General features: G+C 45.6%; 1 protein-coding gene and 1 pseudogene across 2 annotated transcripts in view; both read left to right on the forward strand.

Moving 5' to 3' along the window:
- Positions 1-20,229, forward strand: part of LOC309808828 (centrosomal protein of 78 kDa-like) — a 1,511,271-nt pseudogene that overhangs the window by 1,257,538 nt on the left and 233,504 nt on the right. The window lies entirely within an intron of this gene.
- LOC309808000 (forkhead-associated domain-containing protein 1-like) overlaps positions 1-20,229 on the forward strand; it is a gene marked incomplete at both ends in the record, with an annotated part of 98,335 nt that overhangs the window by 22,984 nt on the left and 55,122 nt on the right. Inside the window, 2 exons of the mRNA XM_082628011.1 lie at positions 10,088-10,358; positions 19,196-19,305. Of these exons, the coding sequence (XP_082484137.1) occupies positions 10,088-10,358; positions 19,196-19,305 (381 nt within the window). The remainder of the gene's footprint in view (positions 1-10,087; positions 10,359-19,195; positions 19,306-20,229) is intronic.

A 20,229-nucleotide genomic window follows, 5' to 3' on the forward strand; every position in this document is an offset into this window, starting at 1 on the left:
GAGAGCCCAGGCAGGTCCTTCACTGCCCAGCGGTTAAGGAAGGTCTTGCAATTCCCAGTCCAACCTGCAGTTTCACACGCTGACAGGGGATGATTCATTATGTGGGTAAAAACGAAAGCCACTGATAATAGAAGAAAATGCATTTTCAGTTATCTGGCTTCCTTGCTTGTTTGGCTCCACTCACTTATTTTTTGGCTTCACCAATGCAGGATCTTAGTTCCTTAACCGGGGATCAAACCTGCACCCCCTGCTTTGGAAGCGTGGAGTCTTAACCACTGGAGGGCCAGGGAAGTCCCTGGCCCCACTAACTTTTTTTCTTTAATTATTTTATTTATTTTATTTATTTATTTTTGGCTGCGTTGGGTCTTCGTTGATGCGCGCGGGCTTTCTTTAGTTGCGGCGAGCGGGGGCTAACCTTCGTTGCAGTGCGCGGGTTTCTCATTGCGGAGGCCTCTCTTGTTGCGGAGCATGGGCTCTAGGTGCATGCGCTTCAGTAGTTGTGGCATGCGGGCTCAGTTGTTGTGGCTCGCGGGCTCTAGAGCACAGGCTCAGTAGTTGTGGCCCATGGGCTTAGTTGCTCCGCGGCATGTGGGATCTTCCTGGACCAGGGCTCGAATCCCTGTCCCCTGCATTGGCAGGTGGATTCTTAACCACTGTGCGCCCAGGGAAGTCCACCCACTAACTGTTTACCAGGGATATTGCTGCCGTTCCTGGACAAATTCAGTTGCCCCCTTTCTTCTTCTTTTTTGACGATGGTGATCACACCTGATGGCTAATGTTTTATGCTCATTTATTATGGACCAGGAAGTGTTCCCAGCATTTCACGTGCACTATCTCACCCACTTCTCACAGACTAAGAAATGGCTGTTAGTATCCCTGTGTCTTACAGACAAGGCACAGAAATGACACACTCGTCAGGGTCCCAGAGAAGGAGCAGAGCCGGGAGCCGGACCAGAGTCTGTGTGACGCCGGATCCCAAGGTCTTAACCCGAGGTCGGCACGTTATGGCCCAGGGCCAATTGCGGGCCATCCCCTGTCTTTGTAAAGTTTCCTGGGAACACAGCCATCCCATTCATTTCAGTATTGCCTGTGTTGTCGGCTACAAGGGCAGAGTAAGCTGGGCAGATCCTATGGCCCACAGAGCTGGAAATGCTTACTGTCTGGCTCTACAGAAAACGTTGACCAGCCTCTGCTTGGAACATTATGCAGTACTGCCTCTTTCATTTGACTTGGTTTCTGAAAGAAGAACTTAAAATAGAGGGGTGAGCTGGGGAGAAAGAACTCACTCAGATTGAGCCTTACTGTGTGCCAGGAAATGTGCTGGTTAATTGCTTAAGTTTACTGAGGAATAAGAAAAAACAGACAAGCTGGAAAACTAAACTTTGAACAGTCTTTTCAATACCTCTTTAAAAAAGAGCTGGAAATATGTGGTTCTAAATATACATACACATATATATGCATTTGCAAATATAGTAATAATATAATTACATTGACATGGATCTGATAAATATACTAGACATTAACATATTATATATACAACGGATGCATATTACAAATTTTGCCTGTTTCTTCAACTGGAAAGTTTTCTTTTAAAACTGTGGACTGTTGGGAATTCCCTGGTGGTCCAGTGGTTAGGACTCAGTGCTCTCACTGCTGAGGGCGTGGGTTCAATTCCTGGTCAGGTAACTAAGATCCCACAAGTGCACGGCGAGGCCAAAAAACGAAATAAATGAAACTATGGAATGTCTTCCCTGAGTCACTTTTGAAGCAGAAATTTGGGGTTTGTAGTCTGAAGCCTGCTGTAGCTAGAGAACTATTTATCTATCAGAGTTTCTCTAAGCAGCGTTTTACTACTTGTCTTATGATTGGTTCCTTGGTCTTAAATCATTCTTCTCTGGAGATGCTGCTTTACTTTTATAAGTTGAAAGGTAAATTTGGTGCATGATGACAGTCTGGTGGGTTTTATTTGAGCATGTCATAACCTTTAAAACAACTTTCACTCTGAGTACATAGTGATGCTTATGCTAAAGTCTCAATAAGCATACTGTCCAGGAAATTTGATTGTTTGCAAGTGTCAGAAAACCAACTAAAACTAGCCTAGGCAAAAAAAAAAAAAAAAAGCTCATGGAACTGAAAAGGCCAAAAGCTGCAGCTTAGGCCCAGCTGGATCCAGGCGCCCAAATCATGGTCAGGAATCTGACTCTTTCTTCCCTGTTAGCTTCCCAATCTCAGACAGACTCTTGCCTCACCTGTAGGAAAGTGGCCAGCAGCAGCCCCAGCACCCTACAAAGTAGCAGTTCCAGGGAAAGAGCCAGCATCTTCATTGGCAGTGGCTTGGATCACGTGGCTTCCTCTGAACCAATCCCTGAGGCCAGGGGCAAGGAATGCTCTGATTGGCCAGACCTGGGTTATGGTCTCACCCCTGGGGTGGAAGGGTCAGAGTTCTATGGACTCAGGATTGTCAGGGAAAGGGTGTCTTCCCTGCAAAAAAATTAAAGTGCCCATCCAGAAGATGGAAGAAATGGATGCGGCGGAGACAAAAACAAAGAAGATGTCCATGACATTAGGAAGCATTCCTATTGCCTAAGTGGAGCCTTCCGAACGGGATTTGCCACTAGGGATGTGGGGGGAGGGAAATGACGAATAATCCACTTTTCCATTGGAAAATTCCCAGGCCAGTCTCCAAGGAAGCAGAGTTGCTCATTTCTCTCCTGTGGTGAACAGGTGTGATGAGAAGCTCAGAGTCGGGGCCTTAGTTGTCCATCCCCAAGAAGGGTGGCGTTTCCACGTTCCTGGGACCTCTGAATAGGGCCCGTTGTTGAGGAGGATGTGGCTTTACTGTACCGGGAGTTGAGAAGCCGGCAACTGAGTGAATGACCTGAGAGCATGGGGCCCTTCAGAACAAAGCCTCTTTCTGGTCAAGCTTTGTCATCTACCTGACCTCGTAGGATTTCCTCTACCTTGTGCTTTTACAGGTCCCGTGGGGACCTACTGATGTGATGAGAAATCCTGAGGCTGGGTGTTTTATATCAAAGGCGATTTCCCAAGATCAGTGAAGTGGAGGGCACGGGGCAGCAGACAGCCTCAGACTAGGCCTCCGCAGCAAAAACTCACACACAAGGACCCGTGACGCTGTGTTGTCACCAGATGTCTACAGGCGATGCAGATGACATCGGGGGAGGTGGAGACGGGAGCGTGGGCTGAACCCTTAGCATCCTGCTGAGACAGAACCCGGACCCGGCCAGGAACCTGGCCGCTTCCTGCTTCCTCTGGCAGACCACACCCTTTGTTACCAAACCAGAACCACGTTGCTCCTTCTCTGAACTTAGTTGATGATCATTCATTCATTCATTCATTCATTCCATCTCTCAATCTGGCAAGACCGAATTGAAGCAGGCCAAGTCTAGGGGTAGCAAAAGCTATTTGCAAAAATCCGGCTGTTTTCTCATTAGATTCTATTTCACATTTTATGGACTGACCAGGAAGCTGATTAGAACTTGAAAGGAAAGGAAAAACCGTAAGGTTGAAGATTTACAAGAAAATGGGAAAATTAGATGGGCCAGATCTCCTTTAACACAGCTGGGAAAAACCCAAACGAATGGCTTTTCTGAACAGCTCAAAGGGACTTAATTCTTTTAAGTTCCAAAACCTAAAAATAATGTATAACTTGGCGGTTCTGTGTTCTAAATGTATAATCCTGATTTCTCACACTGAAACCCCGTACATAATTTACCCTTTTCTTGGGGACATAGAATTATTACCCGTCTCTGAGTTACGGTGACACCCCGGGAGCTGTTGAGATAAAGGCCATTTGTCCTGGCACCAAGAAGCCCCCTCTCCTGGCTTCTGAGATCTACTGGCCATGTTTTCTAGTCTCCATTCTGTCTTTCCAGGTCCATGGCTCCTCCATGCTGGGGTCAGTGTGCTTCCTCGCCACCATCACCCCTACCCCCCAGGCCCTTCCAGACTGTGGGAATTAAGCTCCACATCTATGTATGTTAAATTCTTCTGTAAGGAAGACGATCTCTTCTCCCTCCTTTATGTATTTACTCACTAATGTATCTAGGTCAGTATGGACTCATGCATACTGATTTTACAGTTTGAGTTTATAATCCAATACTCATTAAGTATTTCTTCGCTCAAATTCTTCCAGCCTTGGCCACTGGGAGCTCTTTCAGATTGCTTGCTGTGTCCTTGAGCATCTCCCCACCTTTTCGTTTTGGGCACTTCCTTACTCTCTGCTGTTACAAGATGCGCCAGGCTTAGCATGTATTTTCCCCATCCCAGCCCCAGAATCAAAGTGCTTTTTATTTACACTCCGTTTGCCAACCGTTCAGCTCAGTCAGCGAACACCTACCATAGCAGGCACTCTGCTGGGTGCCAGCACAGCCAGCAATTGGCTGGTAAATATTTAATGACCAGCTCTCTGGAAAAAGTAAAGTACATGGATGCATAGCATAAGGTTTACTGATATAAAGAATGTGTAGCACAGTCTATCCATGTAACAAGAAATACAGTACTCTTTCTTGTAAATTCTATATAGCCAGCTAAGTCTCACAGAATGCTTTCATTGACTTTAGCTGAACTCTTGTATCCATAGCCAATTTCTCATTGCAGTTGACAAATGAGAGAGTTCCCAACCTGAGCACTCGTGGGTATTTTTGGATATTTTGGATTTATGAATAATACAAGTGAAAAAAGAAAGACGTTAGAACTCCACATGTTCATCAGTGACATGAGTGAGTTTCTTGCTGCATCAGATAATAATTTTCAAATACTGGAAGAACGTTTCCCCAATTTTTTGCTCTATTCATAACATAATGGCTAAGACACAACATGCTTTTGTATAAGCTGCATTGTTAACATTTTCTCCATTACTGTCTTAAGTCTAGGCAATCAACAAAACAAACAAACAAACAAAATCAAGCTCTACATGAACCACCATTATTAAACCTATTTATAAAAGTTTTTAAAAATCAAGCCCTCATTTATAACATTTCCTGATTTCTATGTTGTAATACGCCCTCCACGGTCAATTTCAAACTCCCAATCACACATCCCTGAATACAGAGAAGGAAAGAGAGGTGTGGTAACACATTACTATGTAGCATTTCCAACAGAAACATATAGTAGAGTGAAATAAACTCAAGAGCATAGGTAATAATAAAATAGAGTAAAATAATTAAGAAGAGGTGAGTTTTAAGTTTGTATCACCTTTTTTTCTGATATAATTTAATGGTAAATTTATGAAGTTAATTCTTATTAATGGCTATGTTTATCAACCAGTTGGCAAAATTCCTGGACATTTAACAATCGGTTCTCGTGGGCGGGTACCAGCTGGCCCCAGCACTCCTCTGGTACAGCAGTGAACATACCACAGGTCTTCCCGGATGGAGGCTGGGGTCCTCTGAGCTGCTTCCAGGGCGTGGCATGTACCAGATGAATAACACTTCCATAAGACAGTTGTCAGTGTTCCTAGAAAATCCCATTTCTAAGTAGCCCATGCGATATCTTGTGGTTTTTCACACCATCTAATGTTCATTTCCTTTTTTTAACTTGGAAAATATCCTATCATTCACTAACCAATCGTCTAAGATCCGTTTGTGAGTATGGAAAGCAGGTAATAAATCATGACTTCGAGTAACCTAGAAGTCCTAAGAGCACAGGTATTGGAGTCCAATAGTGTCACCACTTCCTGGGTGTGAGACGTTGGGCAAGTCATTTAACCTCTCTGAGCTTCAGTTTCTTAATCCACACAATGAGGGGTAAAATGCCTCCTGCAAGATTATTCTGGAGATCAGATGAGACCACATGCATTAAGTGCCCAGCACAGTCTGTGGCACATCTGAGGCTTCTCTACACAGTGGCTCATAGTCGTTGTATTGTCCACAATTACTTACAAATGGCAGAGCACATAACAAGCTCTCCAAGGGCAAGGTCTAAGTTTCCACCTTCTCTGCAGGCTCCAGGGCTTCCTGGCAGAATTCATGTGTACTGTAGGCACTCGATGTGCAAACTACTTCGAATTTTTTCTAGGGTCTCCCGTTCAACTTATACTCTTTTCAAGGTTAGAAGCAGATATTGGAGAAATAACACAAAGAACAAATAGATAATTTGAAAAAAAATGGATAGTGATTTCTTGAGTAAATCATTGACCTGTGTTTATTAAAGCTAATATAAATTCAGCCGTGGATGTGGTCATGGTTAATCCAGGTGGTTGACAACCTGCTTTTTTTTTTTTTTTTTGGTATACGGGCCACTCACTGTTGTGGCCTCTCCCGTTGCGGAGCACAGGCTCCAGACGCGCAGGTTCAGTGGCCATGTCTCACGGGCCTAGCCGCTCTGTGGCATGTGGGATCTTCCTGGACCGGGGCACGAACCCGTGTTCCCTACATCGGCAGGCGGACTCTCAACCACTGCACCACCAGGGAAGCCCCAACCTGCTATTTTAAAGGTAGTATGGAAAAGAAATCAGGAGTATCACATATGCTACCTCAAAAACAAAACAAAAAACCCAACCATGGCAACATACCATATGGTCAGAGAACAGACACAAAGAAAGAGAAAAGGCATTAGTGTGTATTTTTAAACTAAAGTTTCTAAAAACCGACTTGAAGACTTCCCTGGTGACACAGTGGATAAGAATCCACCTGCCAGTGCAGGGGACACAGGTTCGAGCCCTGGTCCGGGAAGATCCCACATGTTGCAGAGTAACAGCCCGTGCACCACAACTACTGAGCCTGCGCTCTAGAGCCCACGAGCCACAACTACTGAGCCCATGTGCCCCAGCTACTGCAGCCCATGTGCCTAGAGCCCACACTCAGAAACAAGAGAAGCCACCGCAAGGAGAAGCCCATGCACCACAACGAGGAGTAGCCCCTGCTCGCTGCAACTAAAGAAAGCCTGCACATAGCAACGAAAACCCAACACCGCCAAAAATAAATAAAATTAAATCTAAACTAAAAAAATAATAAAAACAGACTTGTTGATAACTGACATTGACCCCATGCTTCCTGTACAGCCCAGAGCTGGCTTTTAAATGTGAGTCTTTTTCTTATGTTTGCTTTTCTCCCTGCCTGTTTCATTGTAGTTACCATCAGCAATTTCTGAGAAAACCTTGACCTTCCCTGTGATAGAGCAAGCCGGCAAACTAGAGAAAACCCACTTTAACCATCCAACTAAAGCTACCCTCAACCAGCACGCTTCAGAGAAAAAAAAACCACTTTATTTTTTAATTTTTAAACCCGAAGAGCTTGGAGTCTGCTGCATTTACACATCTTTGGCTCCTTCCCCATAGGGGCCCTATCGTTCGGGCTCTGTGTGCTGCAAGCGACAGAAACCAGCTCTAGCCGGCCTCAGGGATGGAGCACTTCAGGGTAGCACCCGAGCCAAGGCTCAAAACCAGCTTCCTTATTTTCCCCACCATGTTCACAGCAGCATAGTTACAATAGCCAAGAGGTAGAAACCATCCAAATGTCCGTGACGCTTAATGGATAAACAAAATACACTCTAAACTGTATGATGGAATATTGTTTAGCCTTAAAAATGAAGGAAATTCTGACATGGATGATCCTTGAGGACATTATGCTAAGTGAAATACGCCAGTCACAAGAAGACAAGTACCATGTGATTTCACTTATTTGAGGTACTTGGTACTTAGAGTAGTCCAATTCATAGAGACAGAATGTTGATCACCACGGGCTGGGTGGCGGAGGGAATGGGGAGTTGTTGTCTAATGGTTAATACAGTTTACGTTTTGCAAGACGAAAAAGTTCTGGAGATCCATCTCACAGAAATGTGAAAATACTTAACACCACTGAACTATTTACTTTAAAATGGCTAAGATGATAAATTTTATGTTGCAGGTTATTTACCACAATCTGAAAAATAAATAAACAGCTTCCCTCTCTCCATGTCTGGGCTCCACTCCCTCATGCTGGCTGCATTGTGAAGTCCCACCAGGTCACTCCAGATCCTGGTGTCCAGCCAAGTCTTCTTGGGTCTCCTTGGCTCTGATTGGATCACTTGCCCCACCACTGAACCAATCAGTATGTCCAGGGAGTGTGATTGGTTGATTGCTTAGCCACACCCACAGCAATGGGCCGACAGATTGGGAGGGAGATTCCTGGAATTTCCAGAAGAGCCAGGTGGGTTGCGGCCTGTCCACTACGGCAGTGAACCACTTGAGGCATGAGATATGACCACTCCTTTTAGCACCCTGGCAGTTAGTGGGCAGTGAGGCACATCTACCTGAGCATCCCAGCACAAAAGGGAATTCCTCCACACTACCCGTGGTCTCTCGATTTGTTTTCTATCAGGCGGGGGTAAAACATATTCAAATTTCCCCCTTCCCACCTTCAGCCCTTTCATTCGATAAATCTTTATTAAATCGATGAGGAAAGGTTGTAGGAATGATTGAGGCAAGACAGCCCCAGAGGAGAGGACGGGAAGGGATCGGATGGATGGAGAAGTGAGTGCAAGGCAGGAGCAGGACACCTCAGCTTCTGAAAGGAGAGAAAGGAAGAAAGCTTAGGTGGAGACCGAGGTGCCCACAGTGGAGAGAAATTCGGATCTTCATATAAGGTAACAGAGTTCTGGAACACTGCCAAGTCCGTTCCTGAAACAGGTTTCAACGGGGCCAGTGTCATCATAAATGCTGGGCCAGGTGTCACCAGGCAATTGGAGTTTGATTTTCCCGAACAGTGTTCTCCCTGACTCCAAAAAAGTCTTCAGGGGAATTCACCGGATTCTTGACTTGGCTGGGAAAGACTGTAGCTAAAAGACTGGTTTGGGAACCTGAGTGAGTGGAGAACCTTCCTCTTGAATACAATCCAGCTGGAGCTATAGGAAGTTCTGTCTGCCAGTGCTCCTATTTCGGAAGCATTCTGTCCTGTTTCTCATTACGTGTCTGCAGTCTGCAGAAAGAGAAACGTGACCGCCACAGGCGGCAAACCTTTGAACTTAGCTTCTTCCTTGAAAAGTGTGTTTTTTTCTGCCAAGAGACTGGGGGCGGGGCAGAGAAGGGAGAGAGAGACAGAGAGGGAAAGAGCTTTCCAGAACTCCAGTCCCACCACCCTCTCCACCACCACCTGAGCTTGGTGAAGTCCTTAACCTCTCCAAGCCTCATTTGTAAGCTAGGAATAAGGAGAGCTCCTCCCCTTCAGGGCTATCGCGAGAAATCGGTGAGTAATTACAGTAAATGGTAGCATTCACGATGTCACGGTTTAACCACTAGGCTCGGGGAGGGATGGCCACAACAGCATTAACCAAGACAAAGCCAGGTGTCAGCACCTCTCAGCATTTGCTTCTCCCGGTATAGATGGATTTTGATGTGCTCTCTAATGAAAGTAGCTACAGACATCTTCCGCTGGATCAGATGAAAAGAGGTTCCCTTGATAGATATTTATGGAGCGTCTGGCAAGAATCAGATGTGGCAGATGTTGAGGATCACAGGTTAATGAGCCAGTTGGGGTGCGAGCCAGTTGGGGTGCCTGCCACCCCAGAGCTCTCGGCTTCGGGGAACAGGTGGAATGGGAGTGCCAGGGAGACACACAGTGTGGACGTGTGTGTCCTGGAGAGCTGGGCTTGAATCTCGGAGATGTGTTCATTCATTCTTTCAACCAGTATTTAAGGACCTACTGTGTATGTGCCAAGGGTTTATTCTAGGAGCTGAGGATACGGTGCTGAGCAAGGTAGACAAAAAGCTGTCAGCCTCTCAGAGCTCAGAGGTGGCGTTGTACCAGCTCAGACGCTCACTGCCAAATCTGTGATCCTGGGAAAGTCACTAGGTCTTGCTCAGCCTCGGGCTCGTCACAGAGCATCAGGGGTATTAAATGAGGTAATGCATGTGAATCTCTTGACTGGGTGCCTGGCACGAAGGCTGCACCCAATAAATGGTGGTGCGATAGTGTGCAAGGTGACCTATGGTGGGGACCAACATCCCAAATTTGGGGAGTCTGGGAGGGCTTCCTGGGAGAAGTGACTTATACGCCGAAATCTAGGGCAGCAATTATGTCGCCGGGACAGAAAGGTGAAGACCACCCCAGCTGCTCGTAACCTCCCCTGACCCTCTTGTCTGCCCCTGCAGGTCTCCTTCCCATGGGTGAGGGGCCCAGCACCTTGGCCAAGGCCACAGCCACCTTGGGCCACCCAGCAACTGAACCAGTCACCCTCACCAACACAGACCCCCTTCTACCCGGGCATCTGGACAGCGCCAGTGCAGAGGAGCTGGTCGCAGGGGTCCCCCGAGCCCCCCATGGTCCCACCAGCCTCCCACAGGCAGCCCATGAGTGCCAGCAAGAAGATGTTCTCCTTCGAGGTGGACAGAGCCGCCCACAGCGTTCCCATCATCAGGCAAGGTACTCATGGGCGCTTCTTTGGTGGCTTAGGGGAGGGGCTTTTGCTAGGAGGATGGGTCTCAGTTTCTGCTTTCCCCTTTTTTTAAAAATTTTTATTGAGGTGCAGTTGATTTACAGTGTTGTGTTAGTTTCAGATATGCAGCACACTGAATCTGTTCAACATATACATGTATCCACTCTTTTTTAGATTCTTTTCCCATATAGACCATTACAGAGTATTGAGGAGAGTTCCCTGTGCTATCCAGTAGGTCGTCCTTAGTTATCTCCTTTATGTATAGTATTGTGTATGTCAATCCCTCTCTTCCAATTTATCCCTCCCCCCTCTTATTCCCGGTAACGGTAAGTTTATTTTCTACATCTGTAACTCTATCTCTGTTTTGTAGATAAGTTCATTTGTACCTTTTTTTAGATTCCACATATAAGCAATATGGTATGATATTTGTCTTTCTCTGGCTTTTGCTTATGTTCTCTGGTTCTGAAGTAGAACATAATCAAATGTGAAAAAATTGGGATAAGCAGAAAGTTAGAAAACAGTAAAAGATAAGCTGTCACCCTTATCACCAGAATTCTCCCTGTTGACTTTTTGGTACAAACTCCTCCAAGACTGTGCTCTGCCCATCTGCACACGTCAGTACCTCTGTGGTGAGTGTGTGTGTGTGTGTGTGTGTGTTTGTACATATATATGAATATATATGAATGTGTATCAGAATCTAAATTTATATACTTCGACTCAGATGTACAGACATATTGGTAACTGAAATCCCTCTTGCCTTAAGAGGTTTTTAAATATCTTATTACCATTTTACAGGTAAGAGGAGACTGAGGCTTATGGAGAAAATTACTTCTCCGGAGGTTATGTATTCAATCTAATCTAATCTAACGCTTTTCAGTCAAATTTAAGGCTGGTTATCTCAGTGACTGTCACTCACAGCCTGGTCACTTTGGGAACACACAGCCATCAGGGTTTCCTTCTCCCCCCTCCCCCCGAGAAGGCCTCATGGCATTTGGGGAGGAGACTTCCTGTCTGTCACCATCCTCTCGGCCTTGCCAGCCTTACTGGCAGAGTAGCTGGCTCGACTTAGTCCCTGGCATGATTCGCAGGTTTCTTCTGTGGCCACTGGTGTGAAGGTCCCATTCTCTGTTTTCTGCGTCCCAGCCCCAGACCCCTCTGAGTCCCCAGGTCTCTCGATGCCTCCACACCCTTCCCTGGTCTCACTCAGGACCACTCACCTAGTCACTTCCCTCAGCCATTCAAATAATAGTTATTATTCTGAAATATACAGACTAAGGGGCAAATGAAAGGTATCTCTGCAGTTTACATAATCATCATCATCATCTAAGGAATGCTCATGTACCTACGACCCAAGTTAAGAAATTACTCAGCCATTTCCCCCCAGCATTTTAATGTGAAAACTTTCAAACATACAGCAAAGCAAAAAGAATTTTACAGAGACAGCTCTCCTCCTAATTCTACCGCTAACACTTTGCTGTACTCTTTATTACATTTCTGTCTACCCATCCTTCTTGTCCTGCATTAATCCATCTTATTTTTTGGATGCATTTCAAAATAAATAGCACACATCTGTAGTCCTCCCCCTAAATGCTTTAGCAGATATACCATTAACTAGAATTCAACATTTTTGTCTCCTTCATGTAAAATGAACACACAATGTGTATTAGTTATCATGATTGCATAACAAATTCTCCCCAAACGTAGCAGCCTAAAGCAAAAATCAAACATGTGTTATCATCTATACGGTTTCTGTGGGTCAGGAATTTGGCAGCAGCTTAGCAGGACAGCTGTGGCTCAGGGTCCCTCGTAAGGCTGCAGTCATCTGAAGGCTTGACCTGGGCCGCAGGATCCACTTCCAAGATGGCGTGCTCACATGGCTGTCAGCAGGAGGCCCCGGCTCCTCACCACATGGGCCTCCCCAGAGAGTGGCTCGAGCATTCCCATGACACGGCAGCTGCTCCTCCTGAGCAAGTGATCCTGGAGGACAAGATGGAAGTGGCAACATCTCTTGTGACTAAGCCTCAGAAGTCATGCTCTGTCATTGCTGCAATATCCTGCTGGTTACACAGGGCGTCACCCTCCAGTGTGGGAGAAGACTACACATGGGCCTGAAGACCAGGAGGTGGGGATTATCAGCAGTCATCTTGGAGGCCGGCTACCACAGCCTGCCCTCGGGTCCTCAATGATTCACACTCCTCCTCCTCTCTCCCGAGGCCCCCCAAAATCTCACCCCAGTAACAGCATCGGCTCAAATTCCAGAATCTCGTCTAAATCAAGTCCAGGTACAGATGGGGCTCATGGGTGTAGTACCTTACATTCAGCTCATCAAGTACTACTTCCAGAAATCTGAAGACCTCTGAACAAAGGGTCTGTCCCTCACACACCCAGCATATATTGGTGGGACAGACATAGCATCACTGCTACATACACTCCTCTTGTTCCAAAAGAAGAAAAACAGGAAACACACAGGAGTCCCTGGCCCAAAGCAGTTCTGAAGTCCAGCTGGGAAAATATCGGCAGTTCCTTGATTGGGCTTCAGTCCAACTCTTGTCCAGAAATGACTTTCCAGGGCTCTTGGGTCTGCCCGCTGGTCCCTGAGTTCCGCCTTCTGAGTCGTCCTCCCTTTCCTATGAAAGGTGTCCCATGGATGTGGCTGCATAGTTTTATAGCCTGCTTCCTGCCTGTAGAAGCTTGGTTGTCCAGACGCTTCTTTGACTTTTGTGGGTCTCTGTCAGTCTGAGTTGGCAGTGCTTCTTATTGGGGTTCATCCTATTAGGCAAAAACCACGCCCACAGACTTTTTTGGACCCAAGCCCTTCCACCATGGACTTCTGCAAAGACTGACAAAGGACAGAAGCTTCTTAGAAGCCCAGTTTTTTGACCGAAGGGTTCTTCTGGACACTGCCCTGGATCTGTATTCTTAACAAAGGATTTTACAACCACACCCTCAGCTTCTTCTCTGGACTGTGTTTTCTTGAGAGTGCCCTTGATTTGATCTTTGCCCAGAACCTGTTTCTTACATTTCATTTGCCACCTGGAGAGGCAGGGAATTTTCAAGCCCAGAGCATTGCCCTGGTTTAACAGCCCTTCCTTTAACTGTCTCTCCCCCTCACATTTCACTATAAGTAGCAAGAAGTAACCAGGGAGCACCTTCCAAGACTCTGTCTGGGACTCTCTCTAGCTAGACCATTCAGCCTCATCACAAACATTTTCTACCTTCCTCATGACCACAGGCAACGTGTTAGGAACCCTTCTGCCACCACCTGACAAGGATCCCTTAACCCCAGTAACATTTTCCTCAATTTCCTGGAACCTTCCCTCACTGCCTCCTCAAAGGCCATCGGGCTTCTACTAAGACTATTGAGGCTTTCTCAAAGACTCTTGGCCAAAGTCCTCCAGCTTCTGGCCACTGTTCCATCCCAAACCACTCCACATTGTAGGGTTTTTGTTAAATTTTGCACCACTCCTGGTGCCCAAACCTGTATTTGCTACTTATTGTTGCATAACAAATTACTGCAGGATGTAATGGCCTAAAACAACAGTAAACATTTATTATCTCCTAGTTTCTCTGAGTCAGGAAGTTGGGAATGGCTTAGCTGGGGGATTCTTGCTCAGGATTTTTCATGAAGTTGCAGTAATGGTGTTGGCTGGGGCTGTGGTCCTCTGGAGGGTTGTCTGGGGCTGGAGGACCCACCTCTAGAATGGTTCACTCACATGGCTTTTGGTAAGAGGCCTCAGTTCTTCACTAAGTGCACCTCTCCATACGTTGCTTGAGCATCCTCAAGCTGCCAGCTCCTCCAGACAAGTGGTCCTAGAGAGTGAGGAAGAAGCTGCAATGCCTTTTATGATCTAACCTCAGGAATCAAACTGTGTCATTTCTGCAATATCCTTGGTTACATAGAGAAGCTTTGTTACGGACTGAATTGCATTCCCCCAAAATGCATATGCTGAGGCCTCAATCCCAATATCGCAGAATGTGACCATATTTGGAGATAGTGTATTGAAATAGATGAGTAAGTTCAAATGAGATGATTGGGTGGGCCCTAATCCAAGGGCTGGTGTCCTTGTAAGAAGAGAGAGAGAGACGCCAGGGATGCACGTGCACAGAGAAAAGGGCATGTGAGGACACAGCAGGAAGGTGGCCGTCTGCAAGCCAAGGAGAGAGGCCTAACCCTGCCCACACCTTGATCTTGGACTTCCAGCCTCCAGAACTGTGAGAAAATGAATTTCTTTTGTTAAGACCTCCTGTGGTGTTTTGTTATGGCAGCCCAAGCTAACTAACATAAAGTCCATCCAGTATTGCAGAGGATGATGCAGGGGTCTGAATACCAAGAGACAAGAAGCAGTGGGGCCATCTTGGAGACTGCCTACCACACCCTGAAAGGTGTAGATCTTGAATGTGCTCACTGAGTTTTGCCAGTCGTGCACACCTATGTAACCCAAATTCCTATCAAGATATAGAACATTACCATCACCCCAGAAAGTTCCCTCATGTCCCTCCCCAGTCAATTCCCAGCCCCAGGCCCCAGAGGCACCCACTCTTCTGAATTCTTTTCCAGCCATGGATTAGATATTCCTGTTCTAGAATCTCAAGTACACAGAACCATGTAGTACATGTTCCTTTGTGGAAGGCTTTTTTCACTCAGCATAGTATTTCTGAGATTCATTCATTTCGTTGTATGCATCATGTTCTGTCTTATGAACATATATACAGGGTTTTTGGGGTTTTTTTTTTAATGCGTCCTTTGGACACATGGCACATGGGCTGTTTCTTTTCTTTTTTTCACTCCGCCATTTAAATTTTTCCACTGTAATCACCGGTTTCTCCAGTGCCATGTTGAACTTGGGGCTTCTCTAAAGGACTTGCATTCCCCCTGGAGAAATGAAGGATGAGTCGTATGGCTTAGAGTCCCTCACATCTACCTGGGCTCTATCTCCTCAGCCTCTCAGCCAGGTCTCATGTTTCCAAACGTTTGCCCTCGTTCCCCTGACACTCTCGCCATCCTCAGAAAAGGACTTTCATCTTCCCGTGTCATGGGGAGTTCCTTTGTGTCTGGGCATCTCTACTCCACGCTTTAGAGAAAACTCTGTGCTCCAGTCCTCCATGCTGTCTCTTGACAGAAAACACCTCTTTTTAAGGGTTCCGAGAAAGCTCTTTCCTCTCTTAGCAAAGCTGGGCTCTTCCAATTAAATTGGTTTACTGTTAGACTGTCACCTTGCTTTAGACTTGAAAAATTCTATTTGAAAACCCAAAGCCAAGGATTTATTTACTGCAGATCAGGTCAGGGTTTCTCAATCTTGGCACAGTGACATGTGGGTCGCATAACTCCTTGTTGAAGGATCTGTCCTGTCCACTGTAGAGTGTTTAGCAGCATCCCTGACCCCTACCCACCAGAGATACCAGTAGCAACACCACCACCACCCCCCCAACTGTGGTTCTCAAAAATGTCTCCAGACGTTGTCAAAAGTCAAAACGTCATTTTGCCTGGGGGAAAACTCACCCTGTTCTAGTTAATACTCATCCTTCCTGTACCACAAGGCAATAAAACGTCAGCTCCAAGGCCAAATCTTAATGGCAAGAGCTCATGGGAGGTGGGGAAGAATTACTGAGAAAAGAAAATATGTGGAGTGACTTATTAAAATAGCATCTTGATTCATATATATATATATATTTTTTTCCCCAATAATGGGATCATATGAACCTAACATAGGTAACCTTTTTTTTTCTTTTTTTGGCCGTGCCGCTCAGCTTGCAGGATCTTTGTTCCCCCAGCCAGGGATGGAACCTGTGCCCCCTGCAGTGGAAGCACAGAATCCTAACCACTGGACTGCCAAGGAATTCCCTACCTGATTTTTAAAATTCAATAATATATCATAAACATCTTCCCACTTCAATACATTGACTGCATAGTGGTTAAAAGCATAGGCTCTGAATCCAACAAACTTAGGTTCATCCCTTGACTCTACCACTTACCAGCTGTGTGTCCTTGAGCAGATGACTTGACGTCTCTGTGCCTCATACCTCTCACGTATAAAATGGAGATGGGAATAATAATGCCTATCTCACTGGGTTGTTATGAAGACGAAATCGTATCCTGCGTGTAAGTGCTGAGCACAGCGCCAGGTGCATAGCGAACATTCAGTTAATATTAAAATATTTAATATTTTAATATTTAAATTTTAATATTTTAATAATTTTAATATTTAAATTTTAAATATTAAAATTTAAAAATTAAGTTATTACCTAACCATGATTGTTATTTAACTTTTATTTACAACTTACAATGTCTGAAAGACACAGTTAAGGTGCACACATACTGACCCTGCTGCAGACTGGTGATTATTGGAGCGCACCAGGACAGCTGGGGGTTGTTAAAATATTAAAGTAACTTCCCTGCCCTTTGGCCAACAGCTCATGCCCGAAAATTCTTAAAGTGCCTGCGTCCCTATATCCGCCTTCCCACCGCCCCAGCCCTCCCGACCCTCCCTGGGGCTTCTCCCCACTGGGACCTCCGAAGGATCCGGCAGATAGAGTTAAGCCGGTTTGGTCATACATGGCCCTTAGGTTCTTTCTGATAAATAACAGTAGCCGGTAAAGAAGTTTGGGGCAGGTGAGGGGTAACTGCTCCAGCACCTCCCTGCCTGGGTGTAAGGAAAGCGAGTCTCAGAGCAAATTCTAGCCCCACAAAGACTTTCGGTAAACACACCTTCCCTAATAAAGGGACCCCATCGATCAGCCTGTTCTGTAAGTTTTATGAAGTCCCCCCTCCGGCCATCATCTTGCGGGGAAGGGTCCCTCAAGACAGCCACGACAGGGCTGCAGAGGCAGCCGGAGTCACCCCTAGAGATGGCATCAGATGCCAGAACTCTAAGCTGAGACTGGACAGGGGCCCATTTAGGGTCAGACCCCGTGGCCCTCCCTGGGGACACAGGCCAGGCAGTACCTTCCTCCAGTGGGAGCCGATTTCTTGAGGAATCTGAAAACAGATCAAGTCTTCCTCCTGAAAATTCAGTTTCCAAATTGAGATACACAATCAGTGTAAAATAAACCCCAGATTTCAAAGGCTTCATGCCTCGAAGAAAAAGAATATAAAATATCTCCATATTTTTTGTCGATTACGTGTTGAAATGATGTTTTTTTAATGTATTGGGTTAAATCAAATTGATCATTAAAAAATTCATCTCTCCTTTTTACCTTTTTAATGCGACTACTAGAAAATTGAAAATTGCATTCTGTAGCTCCCTTTATTTCTCTATCAGGCACTGCTGCTATAGTCAGTTAGGACTTAGCTGCTCAGGATCCAAGAGAGTCAGATGGGGGCAGTGAGCTTCAAATAAAAGTTTTCTAATCATGGACCTAGTTGGGGAGGTGGAGGGAGAGAAAATGGGCAGCTGCTGAAGTTCCAGGCCCTTCTGTTCCTCGTGCCCCAGGAAACACTGTGGCCAGGGCTGCTCATTCAACACGCAAGGCTGTGCATTCTCCGGGCACCACAGGCCATCAGCTATGTCCACTAGAGGTTCTGGGGTCCACAAACAGGTTTGAGACCTGGCTGGGGGGCAGGAATCTTTGATTCTAAAATGCATAAATAAAAAAGGCAGAAGCAAAATGAATAAATGATGAATGTCCACAAACATGATAGTGCATGCTTCATTCATCATTAATGTTAATACTCATTAAAGTTTCATCACCACTGAAAACAATTTGTTCAGCTTCTCACTTCACAGGAAGATAAGAATGTGCAGTGACTGTCCAGAAACCATAGTCACTTAGAAATTTAAAATACGCTGCTTGGGCCCAAGTGGTTTCACAAGTAGAATTATAGAAATCTTTACAAACGTTTCTACACCAAGAAAATGGTTTCTACACCATTCAGTGTTGATGTGAGTGAATTGCGAGATGTCTGATGTGATACAGAGTGGGGCCCCCAAACACAATGCCATACTCCCCGAAAGTCATATAAACAGGCCTTGTAATATTGGGGTAAATAAGAAAAAAATTAGGAAAGCTTAAATGTCTATCAAGTGGATTCTACTTAAACACGTTTGGCACACTTGGACAATGGACCACAATGCTACCCTTGAAAAGAACCCAGTACAGCCTCAAATACTGACATGGGAAGATGTTTTTCATATTGTTAGCTGAAAAGTAAGCTGGATAAGAATCTCTGACATGTAAATGCATTTTTGTTTTTTGAAAAGATATGACTGCAATAAAAAATATATAGCTAATGTTTAGTGCTAAATGCTCTACTTGAGGGGTCAGCAAACTTTTCCTGTAAAGAGCCAGATAGTAAATACTTTAGGATTTGTGGGTCACATGGTCTGTGCTGCAACTAGTCAGCTCTGCCTTTGTAGCTGGGAAGCAGCCATAAATAATATGTAAATCAATCACTGTGGCTGTGTTGCAATAAAACTTTATTTACAAAAATAGGCAGAAGGCCAGATTTGGCCGCAGGGCCATAGTTTGCCAACCCCTGCTCTATATCATTATTCTATTTAATCTCCAGATAGCCCTTTATAGCAGAGACTATCAGTGATCCTAAATTATGTATGTGGAAACTAAGGCTTAGAAAGAGCAAATGACTTGCCCAAGGTCATCAGCTCTTATGCAGCATAGAAAAAAGTCTGGAAAGAGACACACCACAGTGCATCAGTGCAGTTAACGCTGGGGAAGAGAAATGAGGCAGCTCTTACCCTTTCCTGTCCTCCTGTAATGCTTTCAGTGCATAAGTCTCATGAATGTGAAGGTTAATCTGAAAATATTTTTTAAGACTTTGGGGAAACTCACAGTCTCCTCTGCATTCTCTGTTGATCTTGTGTGTTAGTGTGGACCAACGCGGCGGAACTGTCGGAACAATCAGTGGCCGAGGAAATTCCTGGGGCAGAGCCCTACAGAGAAATTTTTGTGGACCAGGACCTGGCCCAGTACGATAAGGTGAGGGGTCTCGGGGAAGCACAGAGCTACAGCAGCAAGAGGGACCATGGAGAGATTGCCACTGCCTCTTGTTCTCTGTGTCTCAAGGACTGTCCCTTTTTCCTACTTCCAAGAAACCACCTCTTCCTCCCAAGACATTCAGCCAGGTTTGGCCACTGCTCATTTTATCCCAAATAACATCTACAACTACAAGGTACTGAGCACCTACTGTGTGCTGGGCCATGTCCTGTGCACTTGACATTTATTAGCTCGTTAATCTTCACCATCTTCAAACTAGATTTTATCAGCCTCACTTTGCAGATGAGGAAACTGAAGCTCAGAGAGGTTCAGTGATGTGTTCACGGCTGCCCAATGCAAGGAGCAGTGTTAGGATTCAAAGCGAGGTCTGGTTAGCTTCTCAGCGGGTACTTCTAACTCCCACACAGTAATCACTTGGTCAACCTTCAGTGATGGAACAGTGACGCAAAAACACGTTCCTAGCAGGAGGAATTGAGCCCTGAAGTCAGGGAGGCCTGGGCCAAGAGACTCGTTAAAGAACCAGAGAGGTTTAAAGCAGGGATGCGAGCAGAACAGGTGGATTCAAGCCATCCTGGGAAGGGCCCAGGTCAATTTCTCCCCACTTAGACACGACTCGAAAGTTACTCTAAAAGAAGCAGTCTATAATATCTCGCTTTCCTTCAGGGCCAGGGCCTGCTCCTGCATCAATTCTCAGAGTCTGTGAGGAGCAGACCTACCTGGGGTTCTTGTCAGACATGGAAATCCAAACCTTCAGGAGGCAGGGGGTTCCAACCAGGCATCCTGGGACCAGACTCTGAAAAATGTTGCAGAAAGGCGAGAAGCCACACTCAGATTCTGTATTTATCACTGTGTAACAAGCCATCCCAAAACTTAGCGGCTTCCAACAGCAATTCATTATTCCCCAGA

Source organism: Mesoplodon mirus (genome assembly GCF_964341445.2).
Source record: "Mesoplodon mirus genome assembly, chromosome: 7".
NCBI lineage: Eukaryota > Metazoa > Chordata > Mammalia > Artiodactyla > Ziphiidae > Mesoplodon > Mesoplodon mirus.